The sequence below is a fragment of the Rissa tridactyla genome, chromosome 3 (genome assembly GCF_028500815.1).
Source record: "Rissa tridactyla isolate bRisTri1 chromosome 3, bRisTri1.patW.cur.20221130, whole genome shotgun sequence".
Taxonomy (NCBI): Eukaryota; Metazoa; Chordata; class Aves; order Charadriiformes; family Laridae; genus Rissa; species Rissa tridactyla.
Genome location: NC_071468.1, coordinates 21,931,560 through 21,957,072, shown reverse-complemented (window position 1 = coordinate 21,957,072; position 25,513 = coordinate 21,931,560). Strand labels below are relative to the sequence as shown.

Here is a 25,513-nt window from a genome sequence, read left to right as displayed (position 1 = left end):
GTCCTTAGCTTCACCTGGTGCGACTGGGTGTGTAGGTGCAGATATGTACTTTGACTCTGTCACAGTAGGCAATAACTGTGGTAAAAGACCACAATAACCATAGCCGTTTATAGTACCTGAATAATGCTGACGCACATCAGGAAACAAAGGGATGGAGGGTCTGTGGGATTTAAAATCATTTTACCTGCAAAAACTGTTAGCGTATTAAAAAGTAAGTATATGTTCACATTAAAAAATCAGTTTCTAAGGAATACTTATTGTAACCTGTTTGCAGAGTAGGCTTCAGTGTGTTACTTGTGCTTGCTTAAAATTGTTAAATATGTGGTTTAACAACAAAGTAAGAGCGTAATGAAAAAGAGTTCAGCAGTTGGCAGCCAAACGTGAAGCAATAGCTCCTTCAGAACATAGAGGAGCTGACCCAGCTCGTACAGAAAGCATTTGAAAGGAGGGATGCATGGGAATTCCTTTAGACTGTAGTAAAATTACCTTGAAAGCCAGTCACCTATGTTAAAAAGCATGCCTTTTGTAAGTGCTGGAGCCGTGAGAGATTATTGCTGGAGTTGTATGATGTGTGGCAATTGGGACATATTGATGTTATAAACTCTGCAGTAGTTTAACAACTCAGCCTTTGTGTGTAGGTATTGTCCGAGCAGTCACGCATGTAGGTGAATGAAGAAAGGGACAGAATGACATGATTAGTTAGATCTGATCTGGGGAAAAAAAGAGAGACATTTAGGGGAAAAGAGAGACACATCCAATATGGTGGAAAATAGATTTATTTCATTTGATGATGCTTATTTATAGTCAATACTCTTTACTTCTAACATATTTTACAGTAGAGGTGAAAGAAACGGTAGAAGACTCACGAGATATTTAAAGATAGCTGTAGGAGACTTCCGTAGCCAGAGTAGGAAAAGTGCACAGAATATTGGCCTATAGAAATGACAGGCAAATTTAGAAAGCAGTCTGTCAATTCATAGGTCATTTTCCTGGACACCAGTTCTTACTGAAAAAAAACAGCTAAGCCTAAATATTTTGTTGCGTTTGCATTATCATTTTGAAAATCATAGCACAGCAAGTTACTAACATATTTCTAACACTTTAAGAAGTTTCATACTCAGGTTTTGTGAATAATTAATATCATTAAAGCAACAGTAAATAACTAACATTTCAAAACAAAAGCAGTTTTCTTATCTGGAATGATGGATAAGCGTACTTTCAGTAGCAGCTGCTCTGGAGTTTGAGTGGCTATCAAAAGTAACAGCATCTCCACTGGAAGTCAGTGTAGTCCACATGGAGTTGCTGTTACATATGAGAGCACCAATGGTCGATCTTGTCTGATCCTGTTTATATATCACCTGTAAAAAAGACTTTTTTTTAAAAACAAACAAACAAAACCAACCAACCAAAAAAAAAAAACCCAAACAAAACCAAAAACCAACAGTCCCTAAAATACACCACTGTTTCTCTCTGTGAGAGTTTCTTCTGAATTTGTCATGTGAGAGGCTGCAGAAGGCTTCTCTTGCAAGATGCAATCTCTCATCTCGGGGTGGGGGGGGTAAGAATTTTTTTGCCACACTAACAACCCTGTCTTTCTAACTTGAAAGCCAAGAGCTAGATTGTGATCTTGTGTGCAACAAGTTTGATGCAAGATCTCCCATGAGTCTTCCTGTTGGCTGCTGTGGCACCCCATAGCCCTAAAAGACATTTGATTGTATGACACTGTTGTCTATGGTTAAAAATTTAATACTCTACTGATGCGTAGATTACTTATGTAGAGTGTACCATATCATGTTGTAATCAGGAATTAAAAAATTATTATGGAATAACAAAACCCTCTATGAGAGAGAGAAAAGAGAACATTTTTTTCATTTAAGCCATTTTCAGTGGTAAGATTCTGTGTGATTTTTCTGCAGGAGCAGAGAAAAAAAGACTTTAAATAGAATACACGCACAAATAAATGCTTACAGTGTTTGTCAGCTTTCAAAATTTAATAGATTTAAAGAGAAAACATTCTGATTCTAGGAAATTCTGTAACTTATTGAAGAGAAGAGAGAAAGAGCTCCAAAAGTAAAACGAAAGATTTGTATTTCCATTGGTAGCTCAGACCAGGTAATAAATGTGAGATACATACTTTAATCTGACCTCATGCAATTACTTCTTTACAAATTCACTCTTCGATATTGGTAATAATAAGTACTATTGCAAAGATTATTCTAACGCCTGAGAGCTTTTGTCCCTTTTTCTGTGACTTTGATAAACAAGTAACTTAAATTTCTGACAGAGAAAATGCTAACCTGTTTTTGAAGTAGAGCTACTCTGCGATTTAATTTGCTTTTTAAAATATTAAGATGTTTCAGTGACTTGTAAGCAATGGCAACTTACCGTAACCTAAATACTTACTGCTGCAGTGTCAACATTCACGTAAAAAAGAAGATAACTTGCCTTCTTTACTGTTGTTTGAAAAGACGTAGAGAGAACATCGGGCACTGTATTCTTCTCCTTCTGGCTGTATCTTAATGCTGCCTAATTTCTGTTAACACGTTAAATAAGTGTTCAGCATAATCAATATCAAACTTCAGAGTGATTGGCTGGTGTCGTGGTAGCGTGAAATGCCGTAGGGGTTTCAGTGTTAAAACGTAGCAAGTGACACGTAATGCAAGTTCTTCTAGATAGCGTATGAATACAGGGCAAAGTTTTACAATGGTGTTTATTGCTAGCTTGGTGAATTATCCTGCTCATGTTGAAGCCCACAGATTATAAAGTGATGAGTAGTTATTTGAGAAAGGTGGTTTTCACTTGTACCTTACATAAAAGTACTTTGCAAAAATCTGCCTTCTTACAATATAGATACCTTAAATGTAATCATTTCTCTCTCTTGTGGTAATAGTTAATCATAAGGATATTGGGAAAAGAGTAGAGGAACAGGGTTTTGTTTGTTTGTTTGTCTTAATTTTTCCTCCTACAGTTTGAAAAACCCATTTGTTGAAATCATATCCTGGAAATCTTTGATCTTAACTGTCTCCTCTTATGAAATACTCGTCTGTGAATGTTGGGTTATATTCTCTAGGGAAACTGAATATAATGAAAAAGACTTGCACTGCTAAAATGTTTTTATTATTGATTTGAAACTATGATAGAATTTTGAGAATATTGTTCAATAACAGGTTGACTTCACAGTCATTGGATCTTTATTTCTTGTAAGTGACTGATAACGCAAATCTGACCTTCTTTTAGTTGTCTGAAAACTTTTATCTGTAGCATAATCATTTTTGTTAGTTCACGTGTCATGAAAATGTGTCTTTAAAATAACTTTAGCCTTCATAAATTAACAATATAAGCCTTTGCGTTGCATAGCAATACACTTCGTAAAAGGTTAGTCTGTAGTGTGTTTGATAGTAATGGTGTATCTACCATGGTAAGGCAACTGTTGTGTGGCATGGGCGATACTTATTTACTGTAAATGAAGGCAGTCGTTTTATGATGGTTTCCCAAGGGAGACTGATAGCAAGGTTTTATTTCCTTCTTGTCCTTCCCCCCACTTCCAGTGGAAAGGAGAACAGTTCATCCTCACTGCAGGTGGTAAAGTTGGCACTACACATTGTTCAGGTCCCCCCCCCCTTTAATTTCTCCTAATATTTGTGCGATAGGCCTGACGTTAAACATTATCTCTTCCTTTGAGGAAAGATGTCATTGCAGTTAACAGCTGCAGCGTCGGAAAACTGGTGGTGCTTCAGGCTGTATCTCCTTTACTTAAAGCTTAGAGCATCTGTCAAACTGAGATTTCTGCTGTGATCAAGCTGAATCCATACAGTTGCTGGAAAACATTGTTAAGAGTATATTCCTACGTGTTCTCCAAGGTAGCTGTTAGTTTTGGTCTATAACTGAATTTATCACCTTTAAAAAACCCTACAAATACTGCTATCATCAAATACCTGTCGAATGTTTTAAAAATGTATAGGTTGAAAATGAATTCAGCCCTACAGTTTATGTCCCTCCACTGAAGTGTATTTGCAATATGGAAAACTTATGTAGATGACAAGTTTAGTTCCTGTTTAAATTTTCTACTTGCTTTATAGGGCATGCTCGCAACTTTTCTATACTAGTTATGAGGATGATTCTTGATTAGAAAAATTTTCCGGCTCTAATTTGATGCCAGAGCCATTAGTTAAGGACTGAATTAATTCTTCCATGAGTCACTCAACATGCAGTAACATTTTATGTGGTAATAAGCATGTTTTAGGGTAAATAGTCTTCTTTTTAATTTAGCTACTCTGTCTTCTGCTGGTGACTTCCAAGTGTAAGACTTGGCCAGTTACAGGAAGGCACTGGGGCTGTGGAGAGAGCTCTTGAAATACTCACTTGGAGACAGCTAGTTATCCATAGTTGCCTTTAAAAATACACTGTTATTCTTCTCTTTGATTTGAGAAGAATCAAAGATGGAGCCTTCCATTGGCAAGGAGTGAAAAAATGATGTCGTGCATTGCTTTTTCTAAAATGTTCCCAGGTGCTACAGTCTGTGCCATCATTGAAGGTTTGGGTGTAGAGCCAACCTCTTCAGTGGAAGATACTGACCCCACAAGAGAGAGACAAATTCGGTGGAATAGTTTAGTCTGGGCGGAGACAAACTTTTCCTTGGCTTATTTGGTTTTTCCTGAGGGCTTTCCAAATTTGAAGATTTAGCCTGAAGGAGGCAAGAAATAAGGGATGCTTACCAGCTCTCTGCCAGGAATCTACAAGGACTGGAGCTGTTGTTTGCTTTTGTCTTGGAGAAGTAACACTTCACAACTGGAAGCACAGGCAAATAGGCCTCTGTGCAAATATTTCTGAAAGGAAAAGATACCATTCAGAACCGGAGCTCCTAAATGTTGTTTTACCAAGATAAATGTTAGCAGATATATTGCAAAGCCATAAATTTCTATCATCATTAAACTGGGAGGTGAATGATCCCCATTCTAGTCTGAAAGGGTAAGAAGAGTGGTGGTATACTAGCTGGCTGTCACTTTGTGAGTGTTACTGGTTAGTGGGTTTTCTCTCTAGAAAACCTACTGGGATGTTCTACAGGAATTTACTTTGAGAATTAAATTAATTAATTGATGATTTATTGATTAATACAGAACTGTTGGTCTATCATTGCAAACTTATTCCCACGACCAAGAGCAAAGCTGCATTTTTTTTTCTTACTGTTGTACCTCATGTCATGTAATTAAGTGATAATTTGTTCTACATCATCTTGGAGAACATGGGTTTTCATGCTTAAACTCCGTGTGTTAAGAGTCCACTAAATGTTGTAGTGATGTAGCTCAGATTATTAGCAGTGCAGAAATAATATTGTGCTAATAAGTCCAAATACAAAACTGAGTGATGACACTGAAGAAGCTAGATCATCTGCCTTTTGTGTTTTCAAGATATTGATGCCAGATCATTATTTTGCTTTTTCCCCTTTCACAATACTGTATCAAGAAGTTAGTTAATTGATTAAATCTTCACTTCTTGTGCTAAAAACAAATCTCTGGTGGCTTGGTTAACACAGCGGTTTTCGTTTGAAGTTGGCATGTCATGATGACCTGCTGTATTCTGTAAATCAAGCAGATGCCTTAAAAATCACCTCTTTCAGTAAGTGCTTTGTGAGTCAGCAAGACAAAGTGTGTGGGCTTTGTTTCGGTTTTTATTTTTATTTTTATTCGGTTTAATTTATGTCTAGACTTGGCATTAAATAATATTAAAAATGGATTCCCCATAGCATTACCCACTGAGGACAACAGTTGAATGTGTCATAAATAGCACACAGAACTGCACGCCTTGTGGTTGTGTTGTCTGCTCACATCAGGAAAAAATGCTTAGTTAGTTTTTTTATTTTTCTTAATTCTGTAGTATGTTTATTTCAGGACCTTAGTCCTGGCTGGTGCTATACCATATGAACTCATATATTGCCTTCAGAGCGTATGTTGAGTGGTCATTTGCATCCCTCCTCTACTGGGTACAGAAGTTACAGTTTCCTACATTATTGGGATTAATGTATTTATATATATGTTTCTTACCATTTGAAAAATACATTGCTAAAAAGGGGGAATGCAGGCAACCAGAAGTCTAATATATATGCATGTTATTTGAAATGCTGCCATTTCCTAACTCTCAATTTCCACATGAGTTCTCAAGGTCTCTTTATCCAGTGGAGAAAAAAAGCCTGTTGGCAAAAAGAGCAGATATTTTTTGAGGAAGTAGTTGTTTAGTTTCTGTAAATTCAAGGTCAAGAAATAACAAGTGAAATGTATTTTAGAAGTTCTCAGGCTGCTGGCATCTTTTCCGAGTGCCCAGTTATTGAGTATTTGGAGAAAAAAGCTATTTGGAATACATGCAAGTTTCAGTATGTCCAGGTTTTACACAATCTTACACATCTTGGAAGACAAAAAAATAGGGGCAGAAAGCTCTGTGGAGTCTTGTCTGGATTAGAAGCTGGAAAATCACAGGTTTAAACAGCTTGATCTTTTTATTGGTACATCTCGCCACTTTGGATCTGGGATACTTGTAGAAAGGGTAAGATTAACTCAGCGGTTCATAAACCCCTTTTTTCCTTCTAACCCAGTGAAACTATCACAGATGTCATCAAAATAGTGGAGCAGCAAGGAACAGATGCATGGTGGACCCTTCCTGTTGAACAACTACTATCAAAAGAGGCTGTAGCGAAGGTAATTTTTTTACTTCAGATACAGGGTGCTTGAGACAGTTCAGTGACGGGAAATAATATAAAACCTTCGTATATTCTTGTGATCCTTTTCAATCTTGTACCTTCATGAGAAGGTATCCTGTGAAAGGAATATTCAGAAAGTGAAATCTGAGTGTGGTAAAATACATACAATCAGATTTGTGCCATTAATTCAGGGCAGAGATCTCCATCCTCCTTTTAGTTCAGGAGGAAAGTGACATCTTAATCAAATTAAGATGCAAAATGTATTTGAAGTCTCTGTCATTAAAATGGATTAGAATTTTTATTTAGTTATTCCTAACTTTTTATTGTTCCTTTAACAATTGTGTTCTTTAACACTACAGTTTGTGTGCTAGTTTCTCTGCCATCTCAGGGGTTTTTTTTCTAATTTTTCCTTGTTCTGTTTTGGATTTTCATCAGTAATTATCTGAAAACTATTGTGAAAAATTACCTAATATGTTTTGTGTTCACTCACAAAGTTGGTAGCAGAGCCTGTACAAAACTGGTCCCGAAACAAAATCTACTTCATATCTAGCTTTGAGAAGCAGTGGTGATTTGGAGTATTCTATTGGCATTATTTAATACTTGTTTTTCTAATAGGCTGGTGGTCATGATGTTTTGGATTATGTCAAGGGACAGGATGTCCTAGACATCTGGTTTGACAGTGGAACTTCCTGGGCTCATGTTTTAGAAGGTACAGAATTAATATGTTTATCTTTCTTTTAAAATACTTGGAGAATAAAATATAACTGTTTAGCGTGATGGTGTTCATATCAGCAAAACTGAGTTAGATGATGCCAGCAGCAAATTGATTGTGACTTCTTGTGAACTGGCTTTTGCTTGTAAAGGTAAGGGTTTAATGTTCGCAAACTCATTTTCAGCATAGTTGAAGTCGAGATTTTTTTCTAGTATTCTATTCTGACCGATTCTGCCATGTGGCATACCATATATCTTCTCATCAGAACGTATTTGTTTTGAGTATTATGTTTCATGACCCAAACAGCCAAGGTATTTTGCTGCTAGTTGGTAACTCTTGAATTACTTTCAGCTAACAAATTCCATTTCGTGCATGTGCTTGCTATTTGAAGCAGCTGATCTCAGTTTTGTTCTGCTGAATCTAAGTAAGTTTTATAATTTTAACAGTGTAGGTGTACTTTTTCACTTCTGATTACTTCCAGTAATTAAAGCAGTATATTGTGGCTTAAAACATTTATACTTGCTGTATGCTATTTATAGCTCCTACTGCCCGTAGTTGCTACTTAGGAGGTAGCAGATACATATTTGTATAAAAATATATAAAATACACACTGTTTGTCTGGAGGACAGTCCAAAGTCAGGAGTCACTTCTGAAGGAGGAATCTGGTCCCATACATCAATTCTGTTGGACTTTAAACCCTCAGTACACAATTGCATGATAACAATCTTGTTGAATTATAAAACACGTTGGTACCAGAGGTTTTATTTCTTAGCAACGTGGTCAGGCAATAGTACCATCAGCAAACATTCATTTTCTGGAAGACCTTTACATATGTTAAAGTTCACACTCTTTAAAAATGTTTCTGGTTTGGTTCTGAAAGGTATAACAAAGTAATGGTATTTTATGTGCACAGTTACATACTTGCATTCTTTAAGGGCTTAATAACTCATTATGCAAAAACTACCTCTCATCCTGCGTAAAGAAATAGCAGAATCAAGACTCTTGATTCACTGTTAATTTGTGTAAGGCTCCCATTTGGATTCTGTAATGCCTAATAAATGTTGGGTCTTTGACAGTACAGACTTCTTTCATGGAACCACTGAAAGTTCCTCTCCTCTATCTAGTCATCTATTTTCATGAAACTTGCTGGAACTGGGTGTGTGTAAGGCATCTTCTTTAGCTGTCTGACATGACTGGAGTGGCCTCACTGGTTCTGAAGTTGGGGGAACGATTAACAAGCAGTGTGATCTTGTAAGACTCTTTATCTTCAGAAATGACACAAAAGTTGCATTACCTTTTTTCCTATGTAATTGAGGGCCCAGCCACTGTCAGAAGCGGAAGTACTGTCTCAGTGATTCATACAAAATTACTGTTTTAATTTACGCTTTATGAAAAATGCACTTTTTGCAGAACTTCTTATGTCAATAAAAATGATTAGCAAGGCTCACAAACAGGCTAACTGATGGGATTATTTTCCAAAGTACTCTTGGGGAAAAATGGATGAAATCCAATGAGAAATCCAAAATTGCTTAGAGAATGCCACAACAGGAAGAAGAACTTCCCATGGCTTAAACTCATGAAAGCACAGAGTCATATGGAAGCTGATGTGCTACCTGTAAAGTGCTACCTGTTAATTTTGTAGTGGGAGATCAGTGATAATGGCAGTTATTGCTTGCCTTCTGATGACAGTGTCATGCACGGCAGTGTTTCTCTCACAGCATATGAGTTACTGGAGTATCTAACAGATGGCTAAAACTGTGAGACTAATGTTTATAATTGTTTCACTCTACCATGAACCCAAATGATGGAAAATTATATATCAATGATCTGTCTGTTAGAAACCATCAGGGCTAAAGAGTATTACAGATTCCCTTGCCAGTTCCAGTCTCGCAAAAATAAGTTCTTCTCTTCAACGTCTCTGCAACTTGGGGAACTTAGGCCTGGGATTTCCCTGGACTTGAACTAGCTGTGTCTGAGCTTATTAAAGGAGATGGAGCAGTTATAAAATTCATCTGTTTAGCTAATGGCCACACAGATTGCTTTCAAAACATATGGCAGGTTGGGAAGAGGATGGGGACGAGGAAGAGGGGAGAGAGATTCTGCAATATGAGGTTTCTGAATGGGTTAAAGGAATTGCTCGGTAACAGCAAGCTCAGTGGCCTAAATCATAGGCTGAATGCATTCAGTCTTATTTCTAATGCTTGCCCTGCTGCATTTCCTACCCGATATGGGGCATAGTTCTGATAGAAGTGACTTAAAGTTATGCTTTTTTTCGTTAAATCAGTCTTTCCAGCCTGGGATTATCAAAGGTACCATTTCTAGATAAATGACAAATTAACCAAACTGTCCTAGATCAGCAGTGTAGCAGCTAGGAACGTGTGATTTGCACACTAAGATCAAATATTTAGCTCCTGTAGTCACAAAACCAAAAATAAACAGATATAACTAGTTTGTATGTAAAATAAATACTACCCTGCTTGCACCATTGAGAAGAGATCCACATGTGCCATGTCCTCTGAAAAACCCCGCTCTACTAAAGTTTTTTTGGGCTACAGTTTGCTTCATTGCTGCTTTGTTTGCCTAACACTGTTTTCACTGAACGGTTTATTGTTGTGCTACCTAATCCTGTTTATTTCTTCCTACACATGCCTCAAATATTATTTGAAAGAACAGTTTCCGTATTCTTTTATGCAATGTTAAAATTTCATGTCGGAGTGCTTCGTACATGAATAAATTTATTTCACAATACTGGTGCGAGGTAGAAGAGTGTTAATACCCTGCCTCCAAAAAGATGGTGTGGTAAAAGCAAAATCTGATTCAAAAGCATTTTCTGATTTTGAATACTCAATGCTGTAGTGCCTAGGAGGTTTTTTTTTTTTCTTTTCTTTCTTTGCTGCTCGGTTTGTGTTCAGGGCTAATTTCAGTAGCTGTCTTTGGAGTATCCATTTTAGAGAATTCTTCTGTGTCTTAAAATTCGTTTTCACATGGCAGAGTGCCATCTGCACTGCAAACTTGAAATTATTTCTCAAAATAGTTCGTATAAGAATGCACGCTGGACTGTACTGCAGTGTGACATGCTGTTGGTAGAAGCTTTTTACCCATAGTTTTGTATTGCAATGATAGTAGTTTTCAGCATCGTAACTTTTCCCTATCTTATTGGCTAATATTTAACTGAACAAATGTGATTATTTTACAACTTACCTATCTAAGTGTTTAAACTTTTGTGCTGACTGAGAGACTTGAATTTATCTTAGCTGATTCATTGCTGGCATTAAAATACAATACATTTAATCTAAAAGTCAAAGTCTGTGAGATCAAAGATATGGAATCTTGAAATCCAAACCAGAAGGATCATAAATTGTAATTCTCTTTAATGACCTATGTACTATACCTCAGTGTAAAATAAACAACCAAGAAGTCTCTTCTGGGTTGTTGGACAGATTCTTCCATTTACAGAGAAACGGGCACACTGTTCTAATAAATCCTGTGTATATAATCCTTGGTATATAACCGTTGCAACTTTAATGAAACTGAGTTAGGGAGGCCAAAAGGCAGGCTTTGTATATGCAAAACCCGTGTTTGTATTTTACAGAGATAAAATGTTCAGGCCTCCATTAGCTTTGTAAGCTACATTAGCCAGCCTGCCAGATGTACTAGTTCCTGTCAGAAAAGACCAGTACAGTTTGCTATTTGTAATCGGTTGTTTGTTTAAATTCTTCTCTCCTCTAAGTTGTAACTACTGGCATTTCCACGAAAAGTTCACTTCTCTAAAACCAGTGCCTACTAAACTAGTTGTAAATAAGAAACGTGTTGCTGCTGCTGTTACGGATTTTTCCACTGTTATTTTCTTCCTTACCGCAAATACACTTTTTTTTTTGTCTTCTCACAAGTATCTCTGTGTTCTGTTAATACAAAGGCTGATGCCTACTTATTCTACTTTTAAAACCCAAACTCATAGTATATTTTCTTGAAGGAATAAACAAATGTGTTAAAAACCATAACATCCACCCACACATTTTTCCTGTGCTAGCTGGCCTTGACCTTTGTAATGTTGAACTTCCTTTTATTGCAGGATGGATCTAAATATCGAAACTTCCATTAAGTTAAACAAATAAATCAAGTGCCAGCAGCAGAAAGAAGCATTGTCTCAGGAGTCCTAGGAGGAGGATAAAAGGAGCTAGTAGATAAAAACCGAGTAGAGAAACTTTTGTCTGAATATCTGGAAAATAACACCATCAACTTTTGGAGTCCAGATCCTGGATCCTGCCAAATATGCATAGAATGTTGCACGTTTGTAGGCTTTGACTTGCACGTTCTGCTGTGCTCGACATTATTCTGTTCTCACTCTGATGATGACCTGGCTGGGATTGTTTAGGATGAGGAGGGACTTATTGAGTCAACAAATCTTGCACCCTTTTGTAGCGTGACTGAATTGCACCAGTAAAGCCATTAAAGGTTTGCCACCCTCTTTCAGCCCCTTGAGAAAGCTGGGTGTGCTCTTCTGCTGCTTTTAACGTGCAGTCAGCCAATGCCTTGTAGCCCATTGTTCTCTAACGCCAAGAGTACTCATTAGCTCCAGTTGTTCTTCTCCAGCATTCCTCTTTTTCTGTGTATTTATAGAGAATATTTCCACTCAGCCTTCACCTGGATAAGCTAAAGAAGCCTGGCTCCTCCAGACCACTCTCTCCCACAACAGGCTTTCTGTTTCCCTTGTTGTCTTAATCCTTTCCTGAAATTTTTAATCTTCCTGGAACGCCAGTGACCAGAAATGTAAATTCTGTCGCAGGTGAGCTGTGGTCACTGCCAAAGCTTCCTGGTCTCCTCCGAAAATACCTGCTGCCTTACACAGGCTAGTCAGGCATGTTACATCTGTGACTTGTATTCTGAGTAATTACCAACTGATGAAGTTTCAGGCTGTAGCGTAATTTTTATTAATTCCAAAGTATGTGAGCTCTTCTTAGGTCCTTCAGTTGGCTTAGGAGTACTTGGAAAGTATTTTGAGAACTTCTTATGAAGTGCTCTGAGCATGATAGCTTCTGTTTTCAAAATTTATCTTTTGTTTGGGGGAAAGCAAGCTTATTTGTTAGATTTTGGAGTTCAGCAAGTCTTGGATTTTAAGAAAAAATTGTGATACTAATGAATCACATGTATCATGTTCAAGTAACCAGACACTCTTTGTAAAAGCAACTTATCTACTAGCATTAAAGAGCAGAGTAAGCTTTAGTAATCACTTTCAGACACTTTCTGTTAAGTGTACTAATTTGATGAAGATACAGGCTGATATTTTTAAAAAAATCTTCTGTTTTTAAAGGAGCAGAGCAAAGAGCAGATACGTACCTTGAAGGAAAAGACCAACTGGGAGGTTGGTTTCAGTCCTCTCTATTAACTAGCGTGGCAGCGAGGAAAAAAGCACCATATAAGTAAGTGCATGGATTGCAAACACGTTGCTAGTTCATTTATTAAATATTGGGCTTTTGATAGTGTGGCAGTAGTGTGTAAACAAGGGAAACCAAGCCATTATTAAGTGGACGATCTGTGTTCTTATATTTTCAGTATAAAGCTTTTCTCGGGTTAGATTGTAATGGAGTTATTATTTAAATTTTTTCCATCATAATTTTAATAGATGTTTTCTTTCTCAGTCATTCTGGTATATCCTATTACACTATCAAATACAGGTCTGTTCTTTCGCCATCTCTCTCACTCCTGTAACCAAAGGGATTATTACGGGAGGTGCAGTATGAAAATCTCTTATGATCGTTGACTTGTGAATTCAATGTTGGACTATAAGGAATTCAGAATCACTGTGCGCAGGTCTTGTGCGGGAGCTGTGCCATATACTGTTTGTCCCCTTGAAGATGAAAAGCATAGGGAAGGGTGATGCGGGTCAGTTGCAAGGAGGTTGTACAATTTGGAGAAATGTATTGGCTTAAAGAGTAAATAACTCTTTAGTCTTTAATTCGTCTGAAATACACGTGCCCTGGATAAATGAGGAAAATTTAGTAGTATGCACTACTTGGATGGTAGTGCAGCATATTCATGGTTAGTTGAACTCAACAGATGAAGCCTCAGGCTTACCAAAATAGAGGATTTCTGTATGTTTTGACTTAAGAATATCCTTACTCTTAACACAGGTTTTATTATTTTTTTTCTGGGATTTTGTTTTCACTAAATCTTTTTTTTCAGGACTCTGGTAGTTCATGGATTTACACTTGGTGAGAAAGGGGAGAAGATGTCTAAATCTATTGGCAACGTGGTTGACCCTGATGTAGTAATCAATGGAGGCGAAGTAAGTCAAGCTCTTGAGTTTCTTAAAATCACTAGTTACAATTTTTCACTACCAGATTCTGCAGCTGTCTTATGGCATGTTTTTCTCTAAACAGCTGTCTTGTGGCAGAACTCTGTAAAGCTTTTCTGAAGACTTTGCCTACACTGCACTTCCATGTGGCTGGAGTGAAAACCTCGAGTTGTTTTGCTTCAGCTGTGGTGCCTAAAAAAACCCCAACTTTGTTTTGTGCTAAAAGAAAAGAAAATACACTGTATAGGAGGTTCCTTTTTACTTGGGAACACTGTTGATGGAATGACAGGGAGGGATTAAAAAAAAATCAAAATAATTAAACTTTGCTTTCAAACTGAAACCTACAAGCTGGGCCCAGCAGTACAGCAGTGAGAGCAGCAGTTGCACCCCAGCAGCCCGGCTGCTTTCAGCCTGGGCTCACTATTGACTCTGGAAACTTGCTGCAATCCATGGTCACGGAGGTTGCACCGCAGGTGATGCTCTGAATTTGTTTCCCCTCCCCAGTCCTGCTGTTGCGCTTTCTGAGGCGGCAGAGCAGATTTTGCAGCTCTCTAGACAAAAGAATCAATCCTCACAAAGACTTGCTTATCTGATTCAATAAAACACACATTAGCTTCTCTTCTTTCGAAAAGGAGAGAAGACATTTTCAGAGTTGAAAAGAGGGTGGAAAACAGTCTGAAGGGGGAAAAAAAGGATGTAGTTTTAGGTATTTACATTGCTGTTTTAATGTTAAGTGTTCAAAGGATTCAAGGCTGTAAAATGAGCTTATCTCAATTTACCTGAGTTCTAGCATTGCCTGTACACAGACTGCTGCGATTATATATATTGCATATTGTATCCCTGGCTTAACAGTAAATCTTGCTAACAGAGGGTGAAGGCCTCCAGATACAGTGGCCTTCTGGGCACACTTGTGGGTATATTCGCAGCACTGACGACATGGATTTGCACTGCTCGCCGTGCTGCAGGACCGCCAGCAGTTTTACTCGTGTGCCTTTCTGTCTCGACATAGGATCACAGCAAGGATCCTCCATATGGTGCTGATGTTCTCCGCTGGTGGGTGGCAGAATCCAATGTTTTTACCGAGGTATTGATTGGGCCTGTTGTACTTAATGCTGCGAGAGATGATATCAACAAGGTAAGAGCCAAATACGCTAATGCTCTTCATTCTAATGGCAGGCCCTCTTTATATTTGGTTTTGCGTTGGCTGAGTAGAATTTATTGCAAAGCTTTTCAGTTATTAGACTAAAGAAAGCTTTCCCAAACTTAGATAGGTAGGTACTACTGCTTTTTGCGTCTGTGGATCAAATAGTAAAGTGTACTAAGGAAAACGCTGGTTTTTTTGTAGCATGCTTCAGTAATAGCCAGTCTTCTTTTCTGTAGGTCCTTTTAGCATATGTTCTTCATGGTACCTTTGTAACTATTCAAACAATCATTTTTAAAAGCAGTTAAGTCTAGCTAATTCATTATAGAATATTATCATTTTGTGTTTCATCTAAAGTGCAGGCCATTAACGTTAATTTGTCTGGTTTGTTCCTAGCTACGGAATACACTACGCTTCATGCTGGGAAACATGGCTGGCTTCAATCCAGAAACCGATTCCATCCCCGCTTCAGAGATGTACATAGTAGATCAATACATGCTGCATCTATTGCAAGATTATGGCAGCAAGGTAGGGAAAAACTGTATTTCAATGAATATATGTGTAAAGTTTTTCATTGGTTATACCCTCTAGGGAAAATTCTTCAAGTGTGAGTAAACAGTGGGCAAATTATGACCACAGAGGCTTCTTTGATGCCATGTGCACTACATTAGGCCCGTCTCAACTTTTGAGAGGAAGACTTTGTTTTTAACATTCCTAACTTGTCAAATTAGAAGTCTTTAGAAATGGTTAGAAATTAAAAAAAAGAACAAACCAAAACAAAAAAAAAAAAACCTTCTGGAGCTTTGGAAATCTGCTGTAGTCTAAAATTTAGTTGTTTCTGTCACTCAGAACTGTTCTGCTGAAGGAGAAAGTATGGGCATAATTTCTGGGGTTCCCCCATGCTCTCCCCTCAAATTTGAATTAACATTATTTCTTTGTCCTAATTGTTCACTGAATTAACTTCCCCCCTCCCCAACCTTTTAAAGAAAAGATGCTCACAGATTTTGTCACTGATCACAGTTTCTGTAAGTTCGGGTTCATCGGGGTTGTCGCTGTAGGCCATCTGATGAAAACTGCTACTCCATTCTTCTCTCTCTCTGCTCCCTCTCCCAGGTTACAGAAGCATACAAAGAATACGATTATAGCAAAGTTGTTCGGTTATTGCAAGCGTTCTGCTCCAGAAACTTGTCTAACTTTTATTTCAGTATAATCAAAGACAGGTAAGTTCATTACTGCTGCCTTTAAAAGGGAAAAAACAAGTTAATCGGTTTGAGATGGAGGTAGTAACATTCCAGGCAAACGCTGAGGCAGTGCAGCTCTCGGAGAACGTTTCAGTTATATATTGTGCTTTAGTGCAATAAAGCAGATGGGCGAAGGCTTGGCTGCTTTCAGCTGAGTGTCTTGTCATCGTTGTGCTTCTATATTCTGTCCTCTAGGGGCACTGAATCATTTTGAAAGGTAATCAAGTGTGCAGATTTAAAACTGAACAAAAGTTTTAACGATAAATTCTTGGATCTGTACTTCTACCTGGAATTGTGTGCATCTGAACTTGGGAAGGCAGGGGAAAGGCTTTCAGCACTTCTCTGGGCAACTTAATGTCTTTTACTGATCTAAAAAAAAAAAAAAAAAACCAAACCAGATAAAGAAACCTAAGGATGTGAATGAAAAAATGATGTGAAAGCTTTGTAAATTTTGAAAGGGCTCTCTCATGGAGGAAGGAGGTAGAGGGTTATACTGACCTTTAGTTTCCAGAATGCAAGAAAAGGCAGGGATAGATGAACTAGAATTTGACAGATGAACTAGAACAAAGGGCTAACAGAGCTGCCTAAGATTCTCATCTACACGAAGCAAATTAACATGCCATGTACAAAATCTCCTTTCCTATGACAAGATGTGGCTGCACATGCAAATGGTCCTGCGGTACCTATACCGCTGTGCTTGCCGGGGGAGGGCAGTTAGGAAAAGCTTTCCTTAGAAAGGCGAGCTAGGTCAGGCTTCAGTCCCTTCGGTGGCTCTTGAGCAAGAACAGTAACATGAACGTACAAATACTTTCCAGCTTTCATCTCTGTCTTGCAGGCTCTATTGTGAAGAAGAAAAAGATCCAAAGCGCCGTTCGTGTCAAACTGTGCTAGCAGAGGCGTTGGACGTAGTAGTCCGCTCCTTTGCACCAATTCTTCCTCACTTGGCAGAGGAGGTTTTCCAGCACCTCCCTTATAAGAAAGGTAAAGCACATGTAATTTCTAAGGACTTCTCTTAGTGCACTGTTTAATTGCACAGCTAAAAGGAATGCGAATACAGAGATATGCCATTCTTTTTTATTTGTTTACACTAAATTAAAAATTCCTTTGCTTTGCTTTCAAGACTCAGAGGGTGTGTTTCGTACTGGATGGATTAACGCAAGCTCAGCGTGGAAGAAGCCTGGCATTGAGGAAGCAATAGAAGGTGCATGTGCAATGAGGGACTCTTTCCTTGGGTCCATCTCTGGCAAGAATGCTTTGGAATATGAAGTTGTCATTGTAATTGAGCCTGGATTGCTGTTTGAATTAATGGAGGTAAAAAATGCAACTAAGAGTAGTGTCATCTGTGCACAAAGTACTAATTTCTGTAAACTTTCTTCTGCTTTGCACTTGACAGAAAATCACAGAACAGCTGAGGGTGGAAGGGGCTGCTGGAGAGCGTGTAGCCTGAGCCCTGTGCTCAGGCTGTCTCAGCTACAGCAGCTACAGCAGGTTGCCCAGGATTGTGGCCAGTTGGATTTTGAATCTCTCCAGGTCATCCAGGGTGCTGCTGGCCTTCTCTGGGCCAGCGTATTGCTGGCTTACGGTCAGCTGCCCTTCTCTGCTCAGCTGCCTTCCAGGCAGTTGGCCCTCAGTGCGTACTGGTGCCTGGGGCTACTCCTCCCCAGGGCAGGACTGGGCATTTTGCTTTACTGAACTTCACGAGAGAGCTGCTAGGCTGCTTCTCCACCCTGTTGAAGTCCCTCTGAATGACAGTGCAGCTCCTCCGAGCACTGTATTATCAGCAAACTTACTTACTAAGGGTGTGCTCTGCCCCTAACATCCAGGTTATTCATTAATGGGTTAAAAGGGTACTGGACCTCATACTGACCCCTGAGCAAGTAAATTAGACTCTTGGTTCAAGTTATCCACTCTGGTTGGGAACCACTGTTTCGTTTTAAAGAGCTTGCAGTGGTAGATAGCTGGTTTGATGCTGGATTTAAATGTAATCTTGTATATGCATTTATTTAGGCACACATGTATGTGTAAACAAACTTGTGCTGCTTTCCTGACAAGGCTATGGCAGCCATTGCAATCACATACACATTAATTCTACTTTTGCTTTAACATTTTTGAGGAGGAGGATGCTGAGGAACAAAAAACAGGTTGCAAGCCTGAAACTTACCTCTCTTCCTCCCTAGGCACTCCAGGCTGAAGAAACTTCCAGTGTTTCACAGCTGAATGAAATAATGATGGCTTCCCAGACAACCCTGCTGAGTGAGCTACCTAAAGAAACACCTGCAGATGCAAACATCATCAAAGGGACCTTTCTGATTAACTTGGAAGGTAAGAGAACTATTCCAGAGGGACAGCTGTGCTAAGCAGCTGGTTCTTTTCTGCACTACACCGTACTTTGTTGTTTGCTTCGTATGTAGAGTTGAGTATGCTCATTGCACCTACCCCATCTCAGTGATAATGCTTGCTTTAACAGGTGGTGATATCCGTGAAGAATCTTCATATGAAGTTATAGCCCTACCCATTGCCAAAGCAAAATGCCCTCGCTGCAGGAGATGCACTTCTGATTCCTCAAGCACTCCCTGCCCACGGTGCCTGAAAGTCCTGGCTGGAAAAGGGAGCACATGAAGATGAAGTGCCTGGCCACAAGCTGCCCCAACGTCATGAGTACTGAAGTACACAAAAGCGGTGGCTTGCCAGACGGTCTGTGTACCAAAGCCTGTAGAAGCAGATGCTTAAGCCCCAGCCTCAGCAGAATTATTATGTGTTTTGGGGGGAAAAACCTTATGTGTGTATATATATACCCCTAACTCTGTATATCACTTTTCAGCTTAATAAAAAGGTTGTTTCAAAATAACTGACCAATTTACTTGGTTTTAGCAACCTGTATTCTTTTGAATTTCACTTCCCTACCAGTGAAACAGTTATCACTTAGTTTTTACCCTGGCACCAGTTAGTTCTGCAGAACCTCCCCTAGAATGTCTACTCCTCTTGTAAAACAGAAAAAGAAAAGGTGGTAACTACCCTTCCCTAAAAAGAAGGAAAAAACCACAACGAAACCTCAAATTTTATTTAATCAATTTACACAAATCCACAGCAAATTAGACACAAAATAGCACTATATACAGAGTATTACTTACAATACATTACAGATTGGATTGGTGTAGTGTGTCAGCTCTGACATGATACTCAGTTACAGGAAAATCCTTTCCACAGCTGTACCAGGATACAGGAATGGAATGCAACTAAGAAACATTTTTGGGTTTTCTCAGGTTCCATGATGACCAAATCTCCAGCATCCTCCTTTTTGCAGAAGTTTGAAGTGCTGTGAGGCAAGATGGTAAAGTCACCCTAGATGACAGCAGCACATACTTCAGAAAGATAAGACCAAATTCTGTCTCCAGCAAGGCAGAACACTATGAATGTTTCTTACATGTAATGCAAGAGGAACAGGTTACAAGATGGAGCTAGTAATTTCGGCTGACTCCAAGACAAAAAACAGTTTGCACAATTTCATTTTTCACTCCTGGCTTCTGTACTAACTGATGCAAGATAATCATGTTTAATACTACTCCCATAGTGAAGATACTATATGATTCCCTGTAGGTACCATAAGTAAAAGTGTGTTTTTTAAGGCTAAAGTACTCAGTTCTATGGATCCTCAGTGAAGCTGGGTCAACTGTTTTGACTACAAGTTAACATGTGCAGAGATTTATAGCATACTACATCTTCTACCATGATAAGATAGGGGAACAATCTTAAAATAAGACATTCCTTGTCCTACTTAAACTCCACAGAGCTTAATAATAAAGGAGAGGGATGTAAATCCAGTTCTAGCGAAAGCCCAGCACCCTAGAGACAATAGCGGCAGGTCTGGACTAAAAGATGTGTCCACAGTTGTGTCTGGAGAACTGGATTCTCCTTCCCAAGCTGTTTCTAATGTGGGCTGTTCTCCCTTTGCGTATGGCCCCAGCTCATTTCATCCTATGTCTAGTGCAGTCGTCACTGTCACGTCTAATGCAGTTACAAGGTGTGAGCCCAACACCAGCTCCGGCTTCTGAAAAAGCAGCGTTGGCTTTGCACGGTAACTTCAGAGACTGAAGTTTTTCCTCAGGTGTAATTCTACAGCTTGTTTTGCAAAACAAATCCTACATGGAACATTGAAAGTGCAGCAGTTACTGACAGCATGAGATACAGAATTTCACAAGATGCGATTTGGTAAGTGGACTAAAACTGCTGTCAAATATACCTAGTTTAGACTACCGCAAAAAGCACTCAAGTCAGAAATAAATAACAAAGCGTTTCAGCTACTGACAAGAAACTAAACATCTTTGTACTAGTGCAGAATTTAAAATCTACTCCAATTTAAAGTTACCGTCCGAAATTCTGGGATGGGGAGCATCGTTCTCTTTGTTGTTTAACAAGAGCCACACGGAAGTTTCTTTCTGTAAAGTTCAGCCTCCCTGTGTGACATCATGCATTCTGCTGCTACACAGCAGAACCGCGCTAACCCAGAACGTCACGACGGGATGGCTTCCACAGCCTCCACCAGGTTCAAGGCAAGGCTGTACTGCCCATGATTCTCCGGTAAGTGCTCTATGACTTTGTTAATTAGTTTAGCTGTTGTTGCAATTGGCACTTCTACATTTTGAAGTTCCTGGGGGTCCTGTATAAAGGAACAAACACAGCATTAGAGTAATTTCACAGATGATCATCTGCATATAAGCCCTCCTGAACTTGTATAAAACAGATTACTAAGGTTAATTAACTCAAGTATGCTGATGCTCTGAGCCATGATGCTGCTTTACCTTTCATGAAACAGAACTAGCACCAGGAAAATGAGAACAAATTCTTGTTTCCATTAGTAAGAAAGGGCCACTCAGACATAATCTCTCTTTCGGTGAACGCAAGCTTCTGAAAAATCAAGCCGTTTTCCTAAATTGAGCTTAACTTACCATAGCTTTGAGCCAAGTACAGAGTGTTGGAGGCAGCCTAGCAAGGAGTTCCATTCCCTCCTTTGTCTGCATATGAAGTAAAGTGAAGGCCAGTCTCTGTCCAGCCAGTATGAGCAGCTGCGACGCAAGCACTTCTCTGTCATTCACCTGAAAAAAGGCCTGAAAATAGAAATATATAAGGAACTAGAAACCATTTATGCATGACACAGCTCATTTACCTGGAGGCTTGAAAAGCTGTATCAAAAGAAGCTTCTCTATACTAAAAGGACAATAGTTTTGAGACTGTTTCTTGTGTTACCTGTTACTGTAATAAAGCATATTATTAAAAAGCTTCAGAACAGCAGAGGAGTGAACAAAGAGAATTACTCTGTACTTTACATAGTGATTAGCATAAGCATACACTCAGCAACATACTCCTAACTTCCATCTAATCTCATTTGCTTTTCCCCTAAAGAAAGGGAAGGATTTTCTTGTCCAAGGACTAGTAAAATTTTCTTAAAAGAAGAGATTCCTGAAATTATCAAATATAGTAAAATAAAGAAGGCTGTACTGGTTTAGACCAGTAGAGTGACGCCCTATAATGTTTCCACTAGTTGCTATATGCAGATTCTTGTCGGGAAGAAGGAAAAATGAGAGTAATTACTGGTCTTTTCCACCCTGGGGATTTTTTGAGCCTGACAATACTTCCCTAACCCTTCCAGGTGTTGAAATAAGTGAAAAAAGTAATTTTATCAGAATATCTGACATAATGCTGTATTGATTTCAAATCGTTAAAAGCTGTTATTACCTCTTCACCGAGATGATCCATCCCATAACTATACAGTTCACAGACATAATGCCTTTTGACCACATCCTCAGAGATTTGAAGATACTGAGCCAGGTCCGCAGCCAAAGTTGGCCAATTCTTCCCCTTTTCAAAAGGAAACAATTCCTCTTCTGAGACTTCTTTGGCCTTTTGTGATGAACATAGTGCTTGAACAGCGGAGCTCACAACTTTGACCAAGAACTTGAAAGCAAAAATTGCAGGTTACTTGAATTTCTAAAAATCTCAAATAATACTGAAGAACTTCTAACAAAACTTATACCTACCTGTTGTCGTATGGATAACACATTTGGATCCATATCCCCACTAGGTAGCAGCTGAATTGAAGTAAGGTCTTTGAAAAATGCATTTTTGCCCTAAAATTGAGCACAAAGACAGGCCTCAGAAATACAGGGGAATAAAAATAATCCATTTGATCCAATACTAAGAAGCCTACTAAATCTGCACAGCATTAGAGGACTAAATAATTTTCTCGCCAGCAGGAATTAGGTGACAGTCTACGCCAGTACTTTGTGTTTAAATTTTTTCAGAATTGTAGTGTGGTAGAGCTAGGAGGAGAAAAGCTCAGTTTGTGGTACCTGATTTGTATCGGGGTCGAGCTCTGATTGGAGATATACTGCATTTCAAATGCAGTGACCTTTTCTTTTCTCTATTTTTTTTTTTTTTTATTTTTTAAGTGGTTTATATGCATTAAATGACAAGCTGTTTATTCTCTTCAAGATGCTCAGAATTCTGGAATAATCATCAGCAATAATGGATACAACAGTGACACTAACATAACATTTCTGACCTTAAATATTTATGTTTTCTCTGATCTGGCACTTCTCAAAGCAACTAGAACAACTTGTCATTCAGTGCTCTTACCATGCAGTATTTTCAGGCCAGCTAATTATTGAGGAGGAGATTTTCATGCATCTGAGGTCACTACGAATCTTTTATTCATGAGGAAAAGCACCAAGTTTGGGTCTCAGCCTGAATTCTGGTGACAACTTCATTAATGCACCACAGTGGACTAAATGTCTTTCATAAAATTATGCATGAACTGCTTAAAGGCTGAAAGCTAGCATATATATTATAAGTGCCAAGAGGAAGGATAGCGATATTAAGATGCGTGCTTTCAAAAGATGTACCTTGCTATCAAACAGCGAAAGAGGCTTCACACTCTTCAGGGAAAACCTCATGATGGCATACAAGATAGTACATAACACAAACTGGTGTTCAACAAGCGGGTAGTGAATGCGTTTCTGCTCAAGGGCGAGTTCTACTATCGATACTGGTCCTTCTACCGACACCCACGCGTCTTCCGTATCTAAGACAGGAGCCTGCATTTCGTCACTGCTAACATCAGCCTGCCAGGGGAACAGAGAAAAGGAGTCACGCACAAAATGTCACCTGTATTGGCCTTCTACAGAAAAGACACAGTTTTAGTCACAAGCTCTCTGCAGCGAAATGAGAAAGAAAATATCATATTGTCTGGAAGTTCGTTACTATTTATCTGAACGGAATGGTACAGAAATTCTTTAAAATTAAATTTGAATGAATTAGTTCCTTACTTTCTACTGAAAAATTAAAAATTTACCTCTAGCAACGTTTGCAGAAGATCTGAACAGCAGCCAAGAAAAGCTGTCATTGCTGTGTCACCCATACCTACGTCCTGTTAACAAACAGCAGGATTGAAGTTGTTTCAGTTGGAATTGAAACAGGCTTTTATTAGGCCTATGTGTTTGAGAAGACAATTGTTGACATAAAACACATTGTCAAGCCCAGTTTATTAACCTAACATATTTAAAGGTAAACAAATATTCACTGAAGTACAACAAAGAATTAGAAATAAAAGGGGAAAAAGTAGGAATAAAGCTAAATGTAGCCATTTACAATACCGTATCTTGAAAGAAGACCGAATTCCTCAAGTAATCACATCTAGTAAATCTAATTTTCTACACACATCAGTTGTCTTCCAAAAAATTTATAACTAATGAAGTTATGCATGAAAAATAATAGTAATTTGTGAAGTTATAGTCTCAAGTCTACCTTGTCTAGTATTCATGGTTATACTACTGTTCTAATTTGCTTTGTCAGATAAAGATTAGTTCACATTTCTTAAAATTCATAAGATTTTCTCTAGGACTGCATTTTGAATTTTTCCTCAAACTTTCAAAATCACAAATTAGTACTAAAATTAAGGCTTTTTTTTTTTTTTTCCATTTAGACAAAGGTGGTATTACTTGCCCGTCTGCATAACCTGTCTTTTGGAGCTTTTCCAACCTGTTTAAAAAAAAAAATAAAAATTCAGCACAATAAAATAATTTTCATCCTAAGGTATCCGTTACCCCAAATTTTAACCTTTTATTACTATTTTCCTAATATAAAATGAGAAAATACTTAATTACAGCTGCATAACGCAACACATTGCGTAGCTTGCTTTCAATGAAAGATTTGACACAGATCATACAATTCAGAAATGAATCACCAATGTCAATAATTAGTTCATCCTTCTTAAAGTCTAGAATTAGAAATAAGGCCCCAAGGTCCTCACTCAAATCTCAAAGGCAGCTAAAATATTCCTAGTGATTTCTACAATACAGAACTAGGGATACAATACCAAGTGTGATATTAGAAAGAAACATTACGGAACAAGGGAAGAGGAACGGAAGAACAAAAGCTCCAGCATATTCACTGAGATGGAGAAAGTCTAGTAAGAAAGTTATTACATGGTTTCCCTGCTTTGCCCATCTGAATTCTTCAGGAGAGACACCTCAATCATGTCCTGTTTAGGAATATTACTCTGAGGTCCAATTTCTACAGTTGAATTGCATGCTGCACGTGATGAAGCACATACACATCAGTGGAAGTTCTCTCTTCCATAGCACAAAAATAAATATAAAAGTAATGACCACAACATCATGGCAGAGTCCAAACAACAGCTGAAGTGAGATTCCAGGGTCCTGAATTATAGGATTATTTAAACTCGAATTCAAGCGATCCATCATGCTGTTTCAAAGTCTGAAATCAGTACAACTTTCAGCTGTCACTTCTGGGACTGATTAAGTGCCAACAGACTTGGAAACTGTATTTTTCTGGAAGTTGGTGAGAGAACAGTTGTGTTACTGCTTCTATAACACAAATCTCGAGGACTAATTCTCATCTTTCAAACATACATAAATAACTATTAAAAGTTAGCAACATTTGTTATTATACAGTAATGGTTTGAGGTAGCAGATGTGTGCAAAAACAGTTAATAAAAACCTTTATCTCTTATGTGGGTGTTAATCTAGGCAGAAGCATTGGTGGTGTACTTACATAAAGGCATGCAGAAAAACTGGAAAAGAGTTTTTGCAGAAGAAACACCTACTACAACTGTACACAACTGAGCCTATTTGCTGAAAGTAATGAGCAAAATTATATTCTCCAATTCTTACAGAGTTAAACAAAAAGCAAAAGCAGAAAATGAGAGGAGCAAAGGAAAGAAGACGACAAGCCAGCAAATTTTTGAGGGTTTGTTGTTTGGTTTTTTTTTTTAAATCACTGTCAACATTTCTTTCTTTTGCATCTGGAATTTTATGCTGAAAAACGCCTAGCTGCTGTTCTACATCAGGAAACCAATAGGCAGATTCCCCTAAAATTTAAACAGATCTATCACTTACTGGCAGTGCTCTTCCTAAAC

At 38.4% G+C, this 25,513-nt stretch overlaps 2 protein-coding genes across 6 annotated transcripts in view; one reads left to right on the top strand and one right to left on the bottom strand.

Annotated features, from left to right (window-relative positions):
- Positions 1 to 18,928, top strand: part of IARS2 (isoleucyl-tRNA synthetase 2, mitochondrial) — a 28,928-nt gene extending 10,000 nt beyond the window's left edge. The window contains exons 13-23 of the mRNA XM_054193783.1: positions 6,587 to 6,689; positions 7,307 to 7,400; positions 12,715 to 12,823; positions 13,587 to 13,689; positions 14,708 to 14,833; positions 15,236 to 15,367; positions 15,953 to 16,059; positions 16,916 to 17,061; positions 17,201 to 17,391; positions 18,258 to 18,402; positions 18,548 to 18,928. Coding sequence (XP_054049758.1) covers positions 6,587 to 6,689; positions 7,307 to 7,400; positions 12,715 to 12,823; positions 13,587 to 13,689; positions 14,708 to 14,833; positions 15,236 to 15,367; positions 15,953 to 16,059; positions 16,916 to 17,061; positions 17,201 to 17,391; positions 18,258 to 18,402; positions 18,548 to 18,699 — 1,408 coding nt within the window. The 3' untranslated portion in view covers positions 18,700 to 18,928. The remainder of the gene's footprint in view (positions 1 to 6,586; positions 6,690 to 7,306; positions 7,401 to 12,714; positions 12,824 to 13,586; positions 13,690 to 14,707; positions 14,834 to 15,235; positions 15,368 to 15,952; positions 16,060 to 16,915; positions 17,062 to 17,200; positions 17,392 to 18,257; positions 18,403 to 18,547) is intronic.
- Positions 18,929 to 19,126: 198 nt separating this feature from the next.
- RAB3GAP2 (RAB3 GTPase activating non-catalytic protein subunit 2) overlaps positions 19,127 to 25,513 on the bottom strand; it is a 40,610-nt gene continuing 34,223 nt past the window's right edge. For 4 of the 5 annotated variants that reach the window (XM_054193781.1, XM_054193779.1, XM_054193780.1 and 1 more), the window contains 7 exons: positions 24,079 to 24,114; positions 23,429 to 23,503; positions 22,980 to 23,198; positions 22,116 to 22,205; positions 21,814 to 22,032; positions 21,027 to 21,185; positions 19,127 to 20,737 (listed from right to left, as the gene is read on the bottom strand). In XM_054193781.1, the coding sequence (XP_054049756.1) occupies positions 20,591 to 20,737; positions 21,027 to 21,185; positions 21,814 to 22,032; positions 22,116 to 22,205; positions 22,980 to 23,198; positions 23,429 to 23,503; positions 24,079 to 24,114 (945 nt within the window). In that variant the 3' untranslated portion in view covers positions 19,127 to 20,590. The remainder of the gene's footprint in view (positions 20,738 to 21,026; positions 21,186 to 21,813; positions 22,033 to 22,115; positions 22,206 to 22,979; positions 23,199 to 23,428; positions 23,504 to 24,078; positions 24,115 to 25,513) is intronic. The other variant, XR_008465195.1, reaches the window with a different exon arrangement.